This window comes from Rhea pennata, chromosome 6 (assembly GCF_028389875.1).
Source record: "Rhea pennata isolate bPtePen1 chromosome 6, bPtePen1.pri, whole genome shotgun sequence".
Lineage (NCBI taxonomy): Eukaryota > Metazoa > Chordata > Aves > Rheiformes > Rheidae > Rhea > Rhea pennata.
The window spans coordinates 8,399,786-8,421,703 of NC_084668.1; the positions used below are offsets into that span (position 1 = coordinate 8,399,786).

Sequence of the window (21,918 nt, forward strand, 5' to 3'; positions counted from 1 at the left end):
TCTATCCTTTCTCTAACTTTTACTTGTTTATTCATGTGGAAGAACTTTATATAGGGCTAGAATTAGAATTGTGTATGCATATATAAAACACTGATTTAAAATAAGAACCCTACTACATTATTAACTTAAAAATTAAATGATGAACATGTTATGAAAGGAAATCTGTCAGTGAAGACTGTACAGGAATTTATGTTATGAACCAAAATGATTTGTTCTTTTGTGTAAACGGGATCTGATTAAGGTCAGCCCATGAGCAGAAATGGTTTCAATCTACAACTGAAAAACTGTGCACCACTGTCTGCACTAGAGATTAGTGCTGGCTTATTTTTATTCACATTTGGTCAACAGATGGTCCAACTATTCTGTGGGCATTCTGGCAATGCAGAAGTCTGCACATCAATGACAGAAAAAAAATGAATAAGTAAAATGTCAGTGGGCATTTAAATAAAATGAATGCCTCACAATGTCAGCTTCTTGAAAACGAGTGTACCTGGCTGACTTGAAAGGAGAAAACCTAGTAAAACATAGCATTATTTCTAAATGAGCCACTACCATGCATTCTGATAAGATTGACAGGAATTTTGATAAGACTACGAGGAATTTGTAACTGTTACAAAAGACAGTATGATTGGCCTTTAGCCAGAGCAGTTAGCTAATATTTGCTGTCTTGCTGCCTCAGAAATAAAAAGTTTTGCTATGATGCGAATAATTCTTCAGCCCAATTCCATTTGCAAAGAATAGCACACAAAAGTCACGTTTACCTAAACACAAGCGAATAAATAACAGCAGGCAGTGTCTCATCTGGTCTCCGGAGGAGTTTTGCCTCTCTTTTCAGGGCTGCGGGTTTCATATACAGCATGTCAGGCAATACTGACGTAAGGCGTTGCTCTTGCTCTCCTGCCGTCGTGCAGCCTGCACGCCTGTGCCGTGTCGTTTTTCCCTTCTCCAGCCCCTGCTCCAACTGGGCTGTTCTGTACCAAGGAGTTGAGACAGTCTAAGAGTAAAGAACAAAAACCCTAAATCACATGTGAGAAATTTCAGTTGTGTGGACATATCAGTTAGACTCCGTTTCTCAAGTCAAACTCACAAAAGTGTTGCTTCAGCAAGAAGCAGCTGCAAAAGGATGAGAAAACAGGTGAAGACTGGGGGCGTGTGAAGAAGTGGGGAGGACCTTTGCTGTAGTTGGCCCTCAGTGATTTGTGCATGAAGCCCAGCTTCTCTGCTGCGGTAGCCCTCATTGCTTCTCTGCTTTCCGCTCCCGTTCTTCCTCCTATCTGGGCTCGCAGAGCTGAAACCAGCTGTAGTCTTGGACCATTTATTTGGAGTCGATCTCAATGACATCCCCAAAGCCCATGCGATTTACCTTCTTGCAGAGTTGGATGGGACTCACGTGTCACATGGTGGCCCTCGCTGTCCACCCTACTGTATGCTGGGCCATGGCCCCTCATTCGACGTCGCCTCTGCTCGAGAGGGTTGGTGTTATTACCCATTTTAATGTGGCTGAGGAATGCCCATAGATCAAAGATTTTTTTGATGGTCACCTCTAGCATTTTTTGAACAGAGAGTACTAACTTTCCTTCTTTCTGAAGCTGATGATATTTTCCTAGGCTGCTGGTAGCAGGCTGTGGTCTATGCTTGCTTTTTGCATCCCTTTGAAAGGGCAAGAAGAGGGTGAATGCAGTCAGCAGCTGTGCCTTCGTAAACAAATGTCCTGGCACACACTGCTGCGCCTGTAACAGCGAGAGCAAATACGAGTAATGTATGTGATAGTCTGTCTAAATTGCACAAAATTGACAATTGACTGTAAATATAGCAGCTTTTGGGGAAATCTGACTGATATTATTCTTAAATGACAGTAATTTTCTTGTGCTGTTTGGTTACAGTGTTGACAAGGTGCTGTTTTTTGCTGGTGCTTCTTTTTAATGTTTGTAACGGACCTATGTTAGGATTTTAACAATTATACCTAATTACTGTGCATATTCAAAAGATAAAAGAGTGGCCTTAATGTGTTATTCATAACATGAATTATGAGAACATTATAAGGGCTGGATTTCCTTTAAATATTAATTTCATAATAGCCAGTTAAATGATACGTTAGGCTCTTGTAAAGAACAAAAACACTGAATGCCAGTCTTAAAAAAAAAAAAAAAATCCATACAATTGACTTTTATAATATTTTCCTTTTCTAGAATGGAGGAGACAGTGAGAAATCTACTACAGCATCAAGGGTCCCCAGGCCAGAATGGAGAAGGAACTGTCAGTATCATGAAGGTGTATCAGGTATTAGTGACTTGTTACCTCTTTTTTTTATTAATCACATACCTATAGAATTTCCACATCAGCTGCATAGTTTCTTTTTGCTACTTGTGGCAGGCATCCATTATCAGTCCTTCTTGGGGTAGAGGAAGAGTGTCTAAGAGCAGAATTTTGGAGAACCAAGATTTTAGAGGTTTTGGAAGAGAGCCAGGTTTGTTTAGGCTGTTTATGGGAAAGGAGGGTGATGCTGTGGTTTACGTTTTCCTACCATACCACTCTTTTCTGGAAGTAGTGAGCCTGGGATGGTGGAAGACTCTCTTTAGTCTCTGGAAGCAGGGACATCCAACTTAATCATATACTCTGCAAGTTAATAAGAAAAAAGAAAATCTTGGTGAAGTCAGTCTTATGCTGTAGGTTTTAAAGAGAATCAAGCGTTTCTTGTAAAGATACAAAATGCTGAAATATTGAAATCTGGACTAGGTTGTAATTCTTCTGATACAATACACTTTTCAAAAAGAGTGGGTATGTTAGTTCTTTCTTGCAGCTGATTGACCAAAAATATGGCCACATAGCTAAACAAAAATATATATTAAAGAGTATTTGCCACTGTAATTTAATTTTCAATTTAAGATTGGATTGAATGGAAAAGAGTATTTCAGATTAAACTTCCAAAATAATCAATTTTTCTTTTTAAAATGATAGCCTGGAAAATTTAATTTCAGGTCAAATTAAACTTCTTGTTGAACTTGTAATGAAATACTGTGCTTTCAGAAACTTGTAATAAAAGCATCCATATTTAACTCGCCACTCATTTGTGTTGCAAATATGAGAGTTGGCTCACTCTTCTTGGTTCAGAGTTTAAATCCATCCTTCCTATTCATTCCAGCTCATGTGCAGTGGGAATTTTTAAGTGGGCTTGGCGTCAGTTTCTACTTTGAGTGTTCTAGTTATCTATAGATCAAGAGACAGCCAGAATGATTTTGTTACCTGGTTTTCTGTATTCTAACTTACCTTGGAAACCAGTTAGCTGGTACCACAGTTAGGTTTTAGTTTATTTGGCTTTCACTGTTACACTTTTCAGTGAGAAAGGCAGAAGGAGTATTTTGGTTTTAGTCAAACTGGAATTTGGGTGGTTTTTTTCCCTTTTGGCCATTAAAGGTTAAAAAAAAAAAAAAAAAAAAAAAGTCCCGCTCATTCCAATAGGCGTACTTGCTTATTTTTTCCTTTATGTTCTATTTGCATCATGATTTTTGAAAACCTGGAGAATTTTTTTTGTTTTGAGGTCATACCCAACATAGGAATTTGTTCTGTCCTGCCAGCCAGTAGAATGGGAACCATGGTGTATTTAGTTCTTAGGTTTATTTTCTGTTCAATAGAAGAATGAGGTCGTTTTACCCAATTAATGACAACAACAATTCTTTTGTTTCCCTTGAGCTCTAGAAAACAGCCCCCTCCACCTTGTAAACTGCTATTTAACAGTTTCACAGGGTCACAGAATGGTTGAGGTTGGAAGGGACCTCTGGACATCATCTGCTCCAACTCCTCTGCTCAAGTAGGGTCACGTAGAGCACATTGGACAGGATTGTGTCCAGGCAGGTTTTGAATAATTCCAAGGAAGGAGACTCTACAACCTGTAGATGAGTAAGACAGAAAAATAGAACATTTCCACAAACATTGTGTTTATTCTGAATGTCTCCTTGATTCATTTATCCTCACACCCCTTTTGTTCTCTTTTTATGACAAATTTTTGAATTTGTCATTGAACAATTTTTTGCTTCCTTGAAATTTTAAGGAATGGCTCTATTCACGTGCAAAGCAAGGCATTCCTGCCCTCATAGCGGTATCTGGTATGCAGGCCAGAGATGGGTTCATACCATGTATATTTGTTATTTAGTCAGGCAGTACAAACTATGGAGGGTGATTTAGGCAACAACCACATGTAATGACAAAAGCTGGTACCTCAAGGCCTCATCAAAACAAACAGTTGGCAAAGAATCGGTGTTCTGAAATGTTCACAAAGTATTTGAACATTGAAAAATGTTAATGAAACATTAATGTATGAATAATGAATATGTTAATGAAACTAACTGTGCAGAAATAATGGTGAATTATGTGAACATTGGCAAGAGGCACCAATATTGCAGGAGAAACATTTCATTAGTAATATTCTAAATGCTTTCAGAGAGTGTTTTGACATGTATCAGGCTAATTCACAAATGGGAAGAGCACTTGAATGTACAACCTAGGTAACCTGGGTTTTCTATACCCTAATGTATTCAGCTGTTTGGGAACATGGTAATCATATTATCATCCTGCGTTTGGAAGTGAAGCATAGATGTGAGCTGAACTACAAAAAGATTTTATATGAATTCTGAGTGATATACATGTAAAAACTTACTGAATGCGTAAATACTACCATTGTTTTGAAAGCCGTTCTCTACAATCAAGCAGTTCCCATGCACACTGTATCCTGAACCATACCTCTTACTATATGATCAGTACGCAGTGCAATAGAGTATCAGAGTTCGCTGCTGAGTTTCACAACCACATATTTTAGAACAGATAAGGATATATATTAAGAGATTAAGAGGCACAAGTCTCATATTCTCTGACACTGTGATCAGTTAGTTTTGGTATGTGAAGCCTATTCAAATTAATATATGGATAGTCATAAAAGGTACTTCCGTGCAATAAACACTCTTGATCTGTTGACTATTGTCTATGCTTTTGGGTTTTTTTGCAAATCTAATTGTTGTTCTGGGGTATATGAAATTGAGTTCTTATTGTAACATCAATATGCCTGACTCCAGAATAAATATTATTGCTAATAAACATTAAATGTTGCATAGTAATAATGTTAGAAAGATAGCGGTAAGATAGCACCCAGAGCATGCAGAATTATTGCAATACTGTTTTAGGTCTTGTCAAGATTCTCACCTGGGCAAAACAACCTGACCCTTTCCAGAGAGCTAACTGCCTTATGGGGATTTAATTTGCTGGGCTTACAGATGGATGAAGTAATTTCTTTAGGGTAAATGAATTTTGAAGTGTGTTTGCAATACAATTCTCCACAGTTTATAATACTTGCATTTTACGTAATAATAACAGGGAAGATTTATAGTGAATACTCACAGAAATATAGAAAGAACATGTGTGATTTAAATTGCTTTGAATCATCATACTTATTGTTAAAAGTTTTCTTGGCTAAAAGGCTCTAGTATATCAGAGCTTTTACAATGTTTTGAAGAGGCATTATCTACCTAAAAGAAAAATTGTGAGAGGCTAAACCAACCATTAATTACATTAATGTTATTGTCATTCATGATACAAATACTTTATCTAAGAGGGAAAGTGAACCCCAGAAGTAATTGTGAGCAGTGCTCGAACCCAAGAGGTTAAAACAAGGACTCTGCCAAGAACTTTCCTTTCTAGGTTTGTTCTTGTGATCTGGATGTCTGCAGCCTCAAGTTTGTCTTCCCCACTTGATCACATTACTAGGTAATTCCATAGAGAGGAATGTGAATACAAATCATTCAAATTAAGACTTTCAATTTTTCATAGAATTACAGAATCAGTAAGGTTGGAAGGGACCTCTGGAGATCAGCTCGTCCAACCTCCCTGCTCAGCAGGGTCACCTAGAGCATGTCAGACAGGGTTGCATCCAGGCCGGTTTTGAGTATCTCTAGAGAAGGAGGCTCCCCAACCTCTCTGGGCAACCTGGTCCAGGGCTCCGTCACTCTCACAGGGAAGAAATTCCCCCTCACGGTCAGGCGGAACTTCCTGTGCTTCAGTTTCTGCCCACTGCCTCTTGTCCTGTTTTCTTTTAACGTTGAGCTCCTTTTGACTTTGTCAGTGTACATTGATCAAAATAGAAGAAGAAGGGAGTTTGTTGAAAGTTTACAATTTGTTATAATCCTGAAGTTGTCAATAAGTGCACCTGAGCTCCAGACAGACGCTTTCGGGTACATCAGAAAGGAAAGACGATCTGCTATTTAAAGCACTGTGTTTGGGAGACTAGATTTCGATTCCACAAACTTCTACATTTTCTTGGACAAACTCACTTTATCTGTCCAACTCTGACCTTTGCCTATAAATGGAAGGCAACAGCATATCATTTCATCTCAGGGGTATTTACGGTGACATCAGTGTATATGGGCTGCTCATCCTGGGGTAACGGAAACATTTATAAGTACTGAGACAGATAATAAATTGACTTTTTTTATTGTATTTTCTTGTAAACTGGGAAAAAAGCTTATTTCCTGCAAAGAGTTTACTTAGCAGTTTTAATAGACAAGGAATCAATTTTAGACTGAAACTTGGACAGTCTTGAAGTAATATTGAAAAATGCGAAAGTGGGGTTTTGCTGTTGGGAGTTTGTTACATGGATCCATATGAAAAACTTAGGGAAATCATGATGCCTGAGGGTGCAAGCATTCCAGAGCCCCCACTGCGCTTCCTGGGGACTTGCTCTTCAAATGGACCCTGCTGTGCTGAGCACGTGCAGTTGGTTTGCTCAGCAGTGTCTGTTGGAACCAAAATCCTGGGTTTTACAGAGCTGGAAACCCAGCAGTCTAAGGGAGCGGACCAGTCATCCCTATTCTTCCGTGTTCATACAGAACATCTCCAACTGATTGGTTTTCACCAGGCAATTTGTGTGCTTCAGGTGACGTTTTGGCCAGAGCAGCACAGTTTTTTGTGTGTGTGCTCTGTGAGACTCAAACGTGGAACAGCTGTTGTGACTGTTACTTCTAATTTGCACAGCCATCAGTGGTAATAGCTCTTTCATGAAATAAAAACTGTGTCTGTTGGTAGTATAATTTTATTTTAACACAAAATTATACAGGCTTAATGTTCAGGCCACTGATACGGAACAATTCTGGTTTATAGATGGGACATTGCCAGAAGTCTTGATAGGAAAACAAAATCTACTTTTTTTCTGGTTTAGACTTCACAGGTGGATGACATAAAGGTGTCTGGAAAACAGATCAAGCAGAAGTGACTGTGAGATTAGATAGCTCAATTAGGGGAAAAAAAAAGATACCATAGATGGTATCTACTTTAAGGATCTTTAAATGCTAACTCCTAATGTAGAAATAGGAAAGGTATCATTAAAATAAAACTTGTGTCTCTGGATTGGAGGTACACACAGGGGACTGCACCAGCCTGGCCTCCTGGGCTGCTAAGGGGGAGTTTGCTTTGCAAGGTCGAGCAGTTTCATGTCTCCCAGAGAAAGGCAAAAAAGGAGCCACACAGCTTTTCCATAGAGAGAAGTCCATGGCTAGCTCTGTAGTAACTAATTCCTTATAGATTTTCTTCTGGTAGCTTTCCACCCATGTGTAAAGATTCTGTTAAATATTTGTTCCAATATTTGACTAAACTGAGGTTGGTTTCTTCCCCCCAGAGGAGAGTGATGGTGCTCCTTGCACACTGTTCAAAATTACAGTTTTGTTGCAAGAAACATTTGTGCAAGTAATTTCCCACTTCATTTTTTTGCTTGTAATGCAGTAACAAAGCATTAGGATTATGTTTAATGCAATGAAGTCTCAGAAGTAAAATTTGCAGTTTTGTGCCTGTTCCTCAGAAAACACTGTTCTTTCATTCTCAGAGTCTTTTATCTATCTGTAGTAACAAGTGATGAAGATTAAGAATGATTTGCTACACTATTATATATTACACTGATTTGACTTTTTTCCTTTGAAATATAGTATATCTATCTTTTGCTGTCTTTCTTCTAGATCTTTCTTTTGGAAAGAATACATAAAAATCCTCCCATACACGTTGCTTGAACCCTATACATATGAAACAGTCAGAAAGAAATGCAGAGACATTCTTTGGAAAGACGATGTGGTTTGCATCCTGACTAATGCATGCCATCCTAATGCATACAGGAGCTTCCAGTTTATGCACAGCAGGTTGTCTACAGTCTTAATCTCAAGCTTAGTGGTATGCTCTTGGTTGCTTTATATCTAAATCAGGGATGTATCTGAGCAAAAAGAGCACGGCACTAACATGCCTGTGCTTGGGAGTCTGAAGAGATCAGAAGAACCTCCTGGAATTTACAGCAACTATCAGTTTTAAGATAATCTTTTTGCTGCTTGGAGCAAAGCCAGAATCTATGTGCGTGAAGGCCAATTTATTGCTCTTTATCTGCATGTGTTCAGCAGATCGAATCAAGGTCCCTGGGCTGTGCCTGCATGGAGGCTGAGGGCAATGCCAGCGTTGGTTGCACGAGCAAACAAGCTGGCAGGGCTGCTGAGGCGTGCTTGTGATGGGACCGGTGTCACTTCCAGCCCAGCTCTGTTCCTGAGTGGAGCAGTGAGATCCCCATGGAGATGCTGTCATCTCCCATCTGGCAGCTGCCTTCAGAGCTACACCTTACAGGGCTGTAGGGTGTCTCCTGGCTTTTGACCAAAAGAAGGTTTTTAATAAGAGGATCTTGGGTGCTCCTAACCCATCCAGATGTCTGTCAGGATCCAAAGGTGCTTTGTTGACCTTACACTGCATTGCCCATCCTTGGTTAATGTGGAAGAGAGATCCAGCTGGGCGGGAAGGTCTAGCCAATAAATAAACATCTTTATTGAGACCTCCCTGTATAACACTTTCCATTATCTAAGTGAATGCAATAAATAACAAATAATAGAATCCATTTACTGCAATCGGCTGTTTAGTAACAGAGCTCAGACAGAAAAGCTGAACAAGCAATTTGCACTCCTTAGTATAGGTTGGATCTTGCATGTGACCAAGTCACTCTCTCTGTTTTCACATCTCCATAAAAGATGCTGCTCACTCTGTACTTCAGACTGTGATTCATTAATGTTTGCAATCCAGCAGTAAGAAATACTGATTTTAAAATTTGAAAAATTGCCAAAAAATTACCAAATTAATCTATTCAGGTTTTTTTGGTTGTATTTTCGGCAAAAGAGATTATGATGTATTCACGAACATTTTCTCTTTGACAGTTATTTTAAAGGAAGAACCCATTTGTCAGCATACCACTATATTTATTCTGGAAAGGATCTGCATTACTGATCAAGAAAAGTAATTCTTTTCATTTTGGTTTAATATATTTAATATAAACTATAACGACATTTGAAAAGCTGGACTTTTTGACCTAGTGCAGAATGGTTGTGTTTTTGTGTAAAGATGCTTTTTACCACTGTCTCATAGGTTGTTTTGAGAAGATTGTGCAACAAACCACCTGTTCCCTTGCATCAGCAAAAAATTACGTAGTTATGTAATAAAACTTGGTTTTGTCCAGATTCCACAGGTAACTTTTCAGGTCAGCCTCTGTACTAGTGAGAACTAGTCAGTTAAAGTGTTACCATTATACAAGAATATTGGTTAGTGCTTGCCTTCAGGTGGGTTCTTTAGAGCTTCTTTGGGGTATTCTCAAAAAATGTGGAGAAAAGTGAGTCCACAAGTGTAAGTGCTTAGGAGGCATAAAAAAAATCCACTCAAAGGTTTCAATTTCATTAAATAGAAATTTGGCCTTCATCCAAGTAGTGAAAAGACATTATTAAAAGAAAAAAAGAAAGAAAAGCAAAAGGGTTGCAAAGGCAAGAGAAATTGGCTTTGTAGCAGTTTAAATCTGGAGTAATGCCTTAATTGCCATTACACAAAATTTACCCAATTTAATTTAGAAAGGAATTTGGCTTGTCTGTACTTCAGTCAAAAGGAGATATTTTAGTACTGTCACTTGAGTCAGGTGTAGTTACTCTAACACTTGCAAACCCCTTCCAGAAAGTTTAGATGCTGTCCATAGATTTCCTGGGAGGAAAGATAATTGCTTTTAGTACTATAATGAACCAATTTATAATAGAATATCTGCGTAAAAAATCACACTGCATTATTCTTCGCATAGCATCATATGTGCACATGTGAAGAAACAGCTTAGCTGTTAGAATAACCTTTTTCCCCAAATATCATTGCTATTGAACATAGCTGGTCTTCCATTTTGTGAAGGGAAAATAAGAGAACAAACGCAGTGAGCTACTGCCACGCTGCCCTGCCATCAAGCCTGAAACGTCCCTTGAAGGATTCACCTCCAGAATTGACAGTCTTGGATTTAGCTTCTGACAGCTGAAGTGCCAGCAGTGAGGATGTTGTTTATAGGAATAACCCTCACTTTAGGCAGGATGATGTGAACAGCTAGATTTGGCCATCAGGTTAGGGTAGTCCACTTGGACACCAAGGTCTAAATTTCAGTTGATGACCTGAAAAAACTCCATCTGCTCTTTCTGATCTAATAAACTCGTCACACCCTGTAAGATGTTTAATACAGATTAATGTTACTTTTTTTTTAAAAAAAAAAAATTCATTTCATTGTGAAGAAATTTTATTTCTTCTTTTACAGTCCCTTCAGATTTGAACATTTTCAAAAGAAATATGTTTTCCTGATACATGGAATGTGCATTTAAAGCATCATCATGAAATTTATTAACATAACTGCAGAGCTGTTCAATAGGGATGGTGGTGTGGAATATTGAGACATGTTGATTGAAGAGCAATACATGGAAGATCTAGATTGATACATGAGTGGTTGTAGGTTCATATTATAGAGACATAAAGAAAGCATTTTGTTCTTTTATCCATCACACATTTAATCTAGGGAATTTACTGCTCAGACTGTTCACTTTGTAAGTCAAATCTAGAGATGAAAAAGAAGAATTTTATATATTTTGCCTTAAAACAGTAACATTAAACTGTGAAGAGTTTGGGATGTTTCTGTAAAATTTTGTGATGTACGTGCATCCCTTTCTCTTCCTTCAGCTTTGGTCAGCCTGTTCTGAACAAAAGCTGTCAGCTACACAAAAAAAATATTTTTGCTGATGTGCTATCTAGAGCTAAGCTATATTTTAGTCTATTCTGTTGGGAGAAAATAAAACAAGAGGACAGAGCTGAATACATAGATTTCAAATCAAGGTAAAAACAGAAGTTATATTTGTAGCCTTCTAGTGAGAGATCATTTAGATTGTACTATTAAGTTCTCTGTAACCTTTTTTTGGGATTCTAATTTGATTGTTCAGTTACGTTTTTTCTTAGATATGTGTCACAGAGTTTAATAAATTGAAAGGATTCGCATTATGAAATAAAGATAACTTAAAAAAAAAAAAAAAAAAAAACCCTGAGGGAACAGGCAAGCTGATGCAGTGACATCACTGACTACTGCTGTACAGAGCATCTTGCAGGAAACAGACTGTAAATTCATCAGTCTTTCTTGGCATTGCTCTGAATTAACCTACAAGTATCTTACACGCTTCAAGTTCTGCTGTGTGAAGTGAGTTGCAAAGCATATCAGAAGATACTGCAGAATTGCAAAAGGCATATTAAAGAGGGATTAAGGCGCAGTAAACAAGTGTTAATTATGATTAAAGAGAAAAAGGTCATGATCGGGGGAGAGGAAGGTGCCGCTGGAAAACAGTTTTTATCTTATTGGAATATTAAGGAATTACTACTTGGAGCATTTGCTGCCTTTTCTCAGCTTAGATTAAGCTAGTTGCACATAGCTTGGGGCTGTTTTTCATGAAAGTGCAAAGAAACCCTCATCCACAGTTTTTATCTACATCAACAATCTGAAAATGCTCATTTCATACAGCTCGCTAGCAGTGAAGAATAGTGCTGAACCCCAGGAGGTCTGCAGAGGCAATGAAAGTACATCATCTAAGGATCCATCAAGACTACAGAATGGCCTTGCAACAAACAACATTCAGAATTTATTATTCCATAAACAATTCTATATATGTTTTTGGAAATTGCAGTTTGAGTACGGAGGTTAAGAGAATACCTTCAAAATAGCGGAAAAGAATGGTAGAAGTGAAAGGATATACCTGGAGCATCAAATCCAGTTGCTGAAACCTGAGATAACTATGCACTTGATGTCTGAAGAAGCTTCCACGGAAAGTCCTGTGGAAGCTTCTGAGATGTTTTCGTGGAAGGTGCTGAATGTTCTGAGCAGTTTCATTAGCTCACTTAGGATGGGTTAAATATTGATGGGACTCTTGGACCGCTGTTACCATTGCTTTTATATAGTGTGTGTGAGTAACTACATTTGAAAGATTTTGAGATTTCTTCCTCAAGTCAGTGGTTACAAACAATCACATAAGCAATACTTTGAAGAGCAGTACTTCATTATGTGTCCTATGTACATTTTATTCCTGTGTTTAATATGTTTAAAGTGTGCTATTTGGAAAAAAATGCAGCCAAGAGTCTGAAAAGAATTTGAATTTTTAACTACTGTAATATAATTGTTTCCAATAAATTTCTGATGTTTAAAAAGTAAGGGAAATTCAGAAAAATTTGAACTCAGACATTTTGATCTGACACCCAGAATTGAGAAAGGAATAGTTTATAGCTGAGGGATCTTTACAGCATTATATCTGAAATAGTTTACCTCTCTGGCAAATTTGTGTTGATCACATGGAAATGATCTTTATCTTCTGTGAGTAAATATGTCAGTTGTAATGATTACTTACCAGTTTTATGACCAGTGACGCATCAAACACTTGCATTTCAAGGATCTTGGTATTTTTTCATTTGTCTTTGGTTCAAGCAGAGTTTTGTCACGTTGCCTTCTGAAAGCATGCAGTTTATCATCTGTACTGTAGAATCACAGAATAATTTAAGTTGAAAAGAACCTCTGGAGGTCATCTAGTCCAAGCTCCTGCTCCACACTGACTCAGTTATATCAGGTTTATATTATGATGTGCTATTATAGTCACCTGTGGAGCATAATTTTGAATACCTCCAAGGATTCAAAAGATTCAAGAACCTCTCTGGTTCATGCTTGGTGCAAGCTAATCCCATGGACTTCTGTCTACTGGTTCACTGTGTTAATAATTTCTGTTTTCTTAAAAGATTCTGGCTTGTGCAGGTAGTTCTTGGGTTGTAAAATTTCAAATAGGGTAAAACTGGAGAATGATATGATCATTTCATATCATTTATTTATATAGTTTCTAACAGAGAAGAGCCCTTGTTCAAATTAATGTCTATTATAATAATGATTACAAATGAAAATCTTGGATACTCTTGCAAATTACCATTTTTCTGACACTCTTCCTGGTTTGAAATGTTTTAGTTGTGAAGTTAAATGTTTTAAAGCAAGCTCATTCTTTCCAAATATTTTTTGTGAGTGTATTCAATTCCTGGAAAGCATCTTAAGAAAGAAGAAAGGGCAGAGAACAGGCAAGCTGTAGTAAAACTTTATTAAGGACATTCATTTGTGAAATAATCGTGGTTAAGAAAGAGCTGGCTAAACACGCCTTTCATGCCTGCGCGTTTCTCGGCAAGGCGAGTGGTCTCGGAGGACAGGCGGTGACCTCGGTGCACCGTTACTGAAGCTGTGTCCAGAGGGTCAGTCTTTCGCCTTTCCTGGGCTGGTGGAGGACGTCGTTTCTAAAATTAGCAGTTTGCTGTCTTTTATCTTCTTGAAAGCTTCCGTATGAGCTTTCCTCTGGCTGTAGTTACTCCCTTTATTTATACTGAAGTTTGGAAACACCTTCTTGTTCTGTATTCTCAAAGGGGGGCTGGCGGGGGGGAAGACTGGCTTTATACGTGTAGCTGTGTTCATGGGAAATTATCGTTTGGATTTTCAAGTGAATTTCCTGCTTTCTTGATTTATTGTTCTTATTTGTATTTATTAGTGGAAATAGGGAATATTATGCTACCCCCTCCTCCTTCGTGTAGCTGAAAACCAGTTTTGCGATGAGCTGCAGCCAGGTCAGTGCGCTGGACGGCTTCGTAGGTCCAGGTTGTCAGTGGTTCGCATCCTCCCAGCGAGCCCCGCGAGCTTGCCATGGCCCCGCGGCGGGGGCTGTTTTCGGGCGGTGTTTCTGTTGGCTGTAGGGCGACAGTGTTTGATCAAAGGGCTCATCAACAGTATGCTATTTCCATGCTCCATGGAACAAACTGAGCATGCGGAAACGATGGGCAGGATAGGATGTCATTTTAGGCTCGTAAAATACTCTGTCTTGCAGAAAAGCAATGACAATTTAAACCAGCTCAAAAAGGCCTATTCAGTGTCAGACTTTATGGGAATTTTCTCATTAATTTCAGTGGGGATGGGGCTACAGTAGCAGTAAAATCCTAGTTTCCTTTTTAACAAGATTTGCGTATTTAATTTTTGTGTTTTCTCTCTGTTGACACTAGGTATTAGAGATGTAGGTGAGCCTTTCCAGCAGGAAAGGTGCCCCTGTGTGGGTGGGTAGGTGTTCTTCCCCTGCTAGCCACATCTAATATCTGTCTCTAGCTCCTGAAACAGTTTTTTTGTGTTTGAGTTACGTCAGAGAGGTACCTGTGATTAATAATAATAATAATAATAATAAAACTTTTTTGAGTTGATCAATATGTTTTACATGAATGTACTCGTCGGAATAGTTTAATGGCTCTTTCATAGACATTTCATCATTGCACTAGCGAGGAGCAAGTAAGAAGCAAACCTAATATACGTATGGTTCCTGTATGGCCAGGATAGCACTAACGCTGGAACCTGACAGATCGGCTCTTTGGAGTCTAAGTCTGGAGGCTCAGAATGAGATTTGTGCCGCACGGTTTGCGTAAGAGTAGTCAGTGATTAGGACCACGGCTGATAAAATTTATCCTTGATTAAAGTTTTAACATGGTAATAATCACTTTCTAAGCTAGTTAATTTTTTTAAAAAGACATCGTTAGGAATGTGATTCACAGTGTTGATTTTTAATTTGGTTGTATTTCTGGTTTTTAATTAAGGAAACATTCTGCTGTTAACTCTCAAAGAGTTATCACCTATTTGCAGAGTTACTCACGCTGGATCAGTTCGTCACAAGAATACATATTTTTGTGCTTAGATAGAGTTTGTGTTGTGTGTTATTTATAGGAAGTACTTCTCAGTGTATAGATTAACCCAGAGATCGTAGAACTATGTGCCGTGGTATATGTGTATATGAACTATCAAGAAGACGTGCAAAAAACCTAAATGCTCCTTACAGACCTCTCGGTTTCTGACAGCACCCTTTATTTAATATTGATTTACCTTCTGTTTTCCAGCCTTAAACTTCTCATTAGTTGTCACACTGCATCTGCCTGTAGCGAACATGCTTTTCAGGGTAGAGACTGTCTACCTTGTGTTGCATTCAAATGATAATTCACACTGTCTCTCTGTGTAGCTGTTGCCTTCTTTCCCCTTATGCTCATCCTTTTAGGCAATATTTTACACTGCCTGTTTGTATCCTTGATGTTTTGTTTGATCTATCTCACCATCTCTCTCAGCACAGGGCTTGGGTACGTAACTAATGCAGTTAGTAGGACGCAGTATTCAAACCCTTATTTTTTTATGGGCCTCTTGTAAAACACAGCAGCCATGGTCCACTAGGCAACACCTAAGAACAACCTAATCTGACTGACTTGTAATAAATAGATTGAGCCACTTCTGCAAATTTTGCTGTCAGTTTGAGTGTCCCTAGTTATATATTAGTGTGGATCTTAAATCAGTAAGTAGTATACTTCCTCGGGTAGCAGCTTGGTTTCAACCTGTTCTTTAGTAATTCAAATACTGGCTCTACATGAAGAAGGGTGAAATACATTAGGCATAAACATATGTTAGCTTTTCCTGGATAAATTACTTTTTATTTCAGTGGCAGAACATTTCCACTGAAAACTAGTAAGCTCAATTCAGATTGCTACTTTTTAAGAAGAAAATGCAAGTTATTTTATTAACAAAAATGATGAGTTCCACATTTTTTAAATCTTAAGTAGACGTAGCAGTTCAGTTGTACATATGCTTTTGCAAAATTGGCATGGCAGCATGTTTAACAGACCCTTTGTTACTCCATTTATTTAGTACTCTAATCATGTAAGTAGCAACCTGCTGTGTCCTTTTTTCGTTCATATACAAGGGAGACTTGAAGACATTTGCGTAGTTAACATCATTTTCACCTGTGAGTAATGACATTTTAAAAAATCATTTCAGGAAAAGCTGTCAGAAGACAGTAGGAGATGTAAAGAAGGGATGGAAAAAATTCATGTGGCAGTAGATGAAGATTCAAGAAGTGAAAGCAGCAGTACCGAAGAGGAAAAAGAAAAGACAAAATTGCTATTAGAGCGTTTGAAGGCTCTGGAGGTAAGAAATAAAACAGTTTTATACATAAAGTCCTCCCTCCATCCTGTTCTTTTATTGGCGCTGAAACACCATGTTGTATAACTCTTATCTTTCACAGTTCACCTATACTTGATGTTAGAGTCTTTTTGTTTTTTACTTCGATACACTTAGCAAGGATGAGCAATATCAGACCCACTGCAAGGAACCCTCTCTGTTAAGTGTCATATATCTATCTTTAAAAAGAACTTCATAGATAATTTTAATTCAGTCTTGACTATTTAAAAAGAAACTTGTTTTTCCTGTTTGTCTTTCAATTAATAGTGTAACACTAATGTCATAGGTGGTTTTAAAACTATCATAAAACCAGTGTTGCCTCATTGTAGTTTATTGCTGATCCTGTAATTGCTGGGCTGCTTGCCTGAAGACTCAGTTCTTCTACAGGTCTTTTCACTGCTAGATTATGGAAAATCTGTTTCTTTGTAGACCACATGGAGAGCTGCACACTACTACATTTTGAATTTTGGAGTGGGAAATTATGATTTACAAAATACATATGATAGTTCCCAACTTCTAGAATCCAAGATTGTAAACATTCCTATAGAAGAAGTGTTAAGGTTATTATAGGTAGTCAGGGACAAGGTGCAGATAAGATGCCCTCCAAATAGATGTATATAGTTAATATATGTGTATATATATACATATACATATTTATATATATATATGCATACTTATTTTGTGCTTTTTGCAGCAGGGTTTTCAGTGTGTATAAAAAAATTAAGCTGTGCATATTTTAATATGATTATGAACTAGTACAAAGACATATCTGAACTTCTTATCGAGTGTTTGCTCCATTCTCTCCTGTACAAGTCCATATGTTGTGTTGTCCATATGGGTAAGTAAATGCCTAAGAATGACCTTAGTGGCATTTTGCCTAAGTGGAATCTGGGTAAACAGAGACTTCATCACTGGGCCTATAGATTTTAGGTCAACGGTGAAGGGGTGGTTAATTTTTTGGTGTCATAATTTTTAGTTTGTGTTATACTGTAGTTACATTAAAACTGTGGATTTATATTCTTGAGGACCTTGTTAAAAGGAAAGAACAGGCGATTATAACCATATTCTAATCTAAATACAGAGTCTAAAATCTGAAATATGTAGGCAATCTTTGTAAATTCTTTTGCTTTAAGGCCTTGGGCGAATATCTATAAAATAAACCTCTTAAATATTAATGAATATTAGTTTTACATAGAGGAAATAGAATGTCCATGTGATATGAAATTACCAAGATTCATAAAACTCTAGTAAGTGCAGCAGTTTACTATGGTCTTGCTTTATCTGATGATGAAGGGTGACTTTAGGTTCCGTAAGGTCTTTTATTTCCAAATATGCATGATTGGTGTTTCCTTGGTCTTGTTCTTAATCACTCTACATGACAGTTTCAATTCTTTATGTCCTCGCAGCTGATAAGAAGTGGTTCAATAATGTCACAACCTTTTATCAGTTATGGCCAATTGCCTAGATATATAGCGCAACATCATGGACAGACCGACTCTAGTTCTGGAAGGTCAGTGGATAGGTCCCCTCGCTGATGTCAGTGTTGTGCCGTAGCTTGTTAAAAACACACATTAGTGAGTGCCAATGCTTGAAGAATTAACCTACATAAATAGTCCAAGGAGCTAGAAAGAAATGAATGAAGCAAAGATGAATTGCAGGACCAACATTAATTGTGGCCTAAGACAATTAAAACAAAGTGTTGTTAACTGTGTGGGTTTTTTTATGTTATATGTTCTTGCTCTTGTTTTTTTTCTCTTGAAGGATATAAATTGTGATGTCAAAGGCTATATGATTTATTAATTAATGAACATATTTTTTTAAGTTATATGTAATTAGCAGTTCTAATCCTTCAGTATTTGCAGAGCAATTACTCTAAATGTTTCATTAGTCTATATAAAAAGGAACAAAAATGGCTATTTGTTATTTCCTCTGTTGTGGGTGTCAGACTCTTTAATCATACTTACATGATTAGGTTTTATTGTCTCATATACAATTAATAAAATCTGCAAGGCCAATAAAGTACTTAGTAAAGTTGGTCTTCCGTCTATGCTCTCTGGAATCATAACCCTGCCTATAAACAAAACCAACTAGAGTAGTATTTTTGTTTTCAAAATGGGGGAACTAATCTGTTAATATCTTCTGGTGCAATTAAATGAATATCAGAACCTGTTAGAAATCTTTGAATATCTCTTCATATTACTTTGAGTCTTTTAATTCATTCATTTTGGTTTTGCGTTGCATCGGGCAAGTGTAGCTCGTCCTAAAATTTAGCTGGATCTGTGAGGAGCATTGTAAAATGTTTCCATCCTTCTTTCCTGTTGTTATTCATTGTCCTGTTACTGGGGTTTGCTTCTCCTGAAAGGAGAGAACGTATATGTAAGTAAATAAAAGTGTGCACACACACATAAACATACATGTATACACATACACACACACACACACACACATATCTATAGGTGTAGATGTATAGGTATGTTTGTGTGTGTGTATATATAGTGTTCATCTAGGGAATAATTTGAGCAAGTGGCATAATGTTTTTGTTATATGAACATTCAGATGCAACAATTAAGGATTTTTTTTTTCTGGTTAGTACTTTCTTTCAGCTGGTCACATCCAAAAAATAGATTGGCTAAGTATGAACTTGGTTTCAAGGGGATGCAGTACCAAAGGAGAAAAGCTATACACCAGCACAGGGATGAATAGATAGTTTTGCCAATAAAATGGATTATTTAGTTTGGAGTTTTTTTGAATATATATGAAAAAGTTCCTGTTCTATATAGCATATTAGTTCTTTCTGTTCTTTCTTGGGTACTACCATGGTAGTATGTGGTGCTAGTGTGAGCAGTAGTTTTTTTCAGGAATTTGTGGTACAGCAAGGAAAACTGTAGTCATCTTGCACTCTCTGATACTGACTGACAAGTTATCAACTCTAAGCAAAAAAGGCTTAATTTTTGAAAAAAACTTTCTTTAGATGGTTTCCACATCAGTGGGGGGATATACTTAACATTTCTTTTGTTTTCTTATGTTTGAGTGCTGTCAAATGTATTGCCAAATAAATGTCTGTAATACTACTTAGGTTTTATTAACTTCTATTTAACCTAGAAATGTTCTCATTGAATAGTACAAATCAGTGTAATAAAGCATCTTTGTAGTCAGCCTAGTTGAAAGCTGTCATGTGCTTTGGTAAGAAATATATATGTATTCTTTCATTTGCTCCTCTTACCTATAATCCTTTTACATTCCTTATTGCTTACAGCAAATTCTGTTTCTACTCTACTGACTGATAAATACCATATGTTTCTAATCAATTGAAACAGATAACAAATAACAAATGGTTCATTCCATCTTATATCCCATTACGTGTACTTGAAATTAATTGTGATTTCTTGGATATCAAAACCACTTTGTGCCTTTAGCATTTTTAGTTGGCTGCTCATGAAAGGCTACTTAACTTACTTCAGCAGTTATGATCAGATGACTTAATTCTTACAAATCAAAACAAAAAAAAAATCTGATAACTTCTCTGTGTTTGGAGTTCTGAAAAGAAAGAAAATACTAAAAAAATACAGAGAATACAAATTCTTGTTTTCAGTATCAGATGTTTGTTAGAATTTCACTTTCTTACATGCTTTCCTCACCAGAAGAATTGCTATTTTTTTTTTGGAAAATATTAGCCATAAATGCCCCCCAAAATGAATGTATTCTGGACATCCATTAACTCCTGTGCAGGCATTTCAGGTATATATAGGTGTATATACAGCTACATTAAAACAGTGTTATATTTCTGAAACCAAACATGTATAAGTTGGAAATTTTTCATAAAAACTTATCTTGCCCTGCTGGGTATGTGAGGTTTTACATGGACTCTCATTACAAGATTGTATACTATTTCTTTCACTGTGGCACAGATTTGTGCAGCAAGAACAGTTTACCCAGCCACAATACACAGAGGAAAACTCTGGGAATATTTTACATTTGAAATACAGCATCTATTAAGGGCTTTTAGACTGTACTAGGGCTTTGTCACCTGATAGGGAGTTATGGACTCCCCCGATTTAGCCTTAAATGACTGAAATACATGCTGCCCAAGCACCTGCGTAATTGCAGGTGACTTTAACTGATCCACTGAGTTAGTGTCAGGTTTCATCTATGCACGTTTGTGGAAGCTATAGTTACTTTGCTTTGAAAAATTTTATCAGTGATAAATACTGGGTTGGCTTTGAAGGGTTATTAAGGTCTGTCATTTGCACAAACATTTATGCAATGAGGATAATTCAGCTTGAATTAACTATATCTGGCTATATTAAATGTTCCGTCTATTCCAGATTTTCTTCTCTGCAGGGGCAGCATTTTGCATCTTTCTTAGAAAGTATTTGCTTTTGATTGATGATGAAGAAAGTAAGTTGATGAGGATTGCTCTAAAGAAAAAGAAGCGGAGGGGTTAATGAGGGCTCTTTGCGTAGACACTTGGTTTGTCAGTCAAAGCAAATTCTGTAAGATACACAGATCTGTATGTGTGTGGTGTTACCTCCTTCCATGTGCCACAGCGTGTGTCCTCTGTTCCCCCAAATAAATGGCGTTGTGAGTAGAGATTGGATGAATACCCAAGGCACCTTGGTTCAGTTCCTGTCTTTGCTGCAGATGTCCTGCACCCTCTAAGATCATTTAAAATTTGTTGTGCCCTAGTAGTTGTGCACATCTGTAGTCTGTTGAAGAGCTAGAATGTGGCATGGCGTCAAATACCTTGGGCTGGGTGGGCTTCCTCCGGCCCCTGCCGTCCGGAGATACTCCTTCAGCTGGAGATGTGGGGCTGGAAGGGACGGAGAAGAGAGGGCCTCAGTGCCCTGCGTTGGTCTGTTCAGGTAACTTATTCTACACAGGAAGCAAGGAGGAAAACAGATCATGGAAGAGAAGTGGGATTAAGGTTTTGATTGAAGATGAGTCTATCCAGTTCTTAGGTGCTGAGCTACCACGCATGAGGAACGTCTAGGTCCCTTCTGCAGGAAAAACGTGTCTGCGTTGCCCCTGTTCACTCCAGGCCTCTTTCTGTGCCCGCTCATTTACCAACGCAGGCAGAGGACTGGGGCCGTAGCAGCATTTCTGAGCAACCCGCGGCCCGTTCTCCCAGCGATGGCCAGGAGCACAGCTTTCGCTGCTGTGGAGCGCGGGCAGGAGCGAGCGTGTGCCTGGCATCGGACAAGATGCTCAGCTGTTGGGTTGCCTGTGTTTTGGATAGTCCATCTTTTCACAAGCGTTTCCCACTGCCAACACCCTCACCTTGGCATCAAGGTCCCATTACACTCGCCCCGGCATGGTGTCAGTGTACTGTCACCTCGTTACAGGAAATTCATGCATTTTAGCTCAACGGGGGCAGTCCCACTTTCAGAAGAGATTATCTGCCTACCCCTGCCAATGAGTGGGCACTGTCAGCACCGTCCTAAAAGCTCAGCATTTACATTTTGAGGAAAAGGAGCGTTGTGGAGAAGGAAGCGGTTCCCCGGCTTGCTGCACGGCTCTCCTTCCCTCCTGCAGCTCTG

At 38.0% G+C, this 21,918-nt stretch overlaps 1 protein-coding gene across 1 annotated transcript in view; it reads left to right on the forward strand.

Moving 5' to 3' along the window:
• Window positions 1–21,918, forward strand: part of NCKAP5 (NCK associated protein 5) — a 349,664-nt gene that overhangs the window by 213,039 nt on the left and 114,707 nt on the right. The window contains exons 5-6 of the mRNA XM_062579086.1: window positions 2,190–2,280; window positions 16,199–16,348. Coding sequence (XP_062435070.1) covers window positions 2,190–2,280; window positions 16,199–16,348 — 241 coding nt within the window. The remainder of the gene's footprint in view (window positions 1–2,189; window positions 2,281–16,198; window positions 16,349–21,918) is intronic.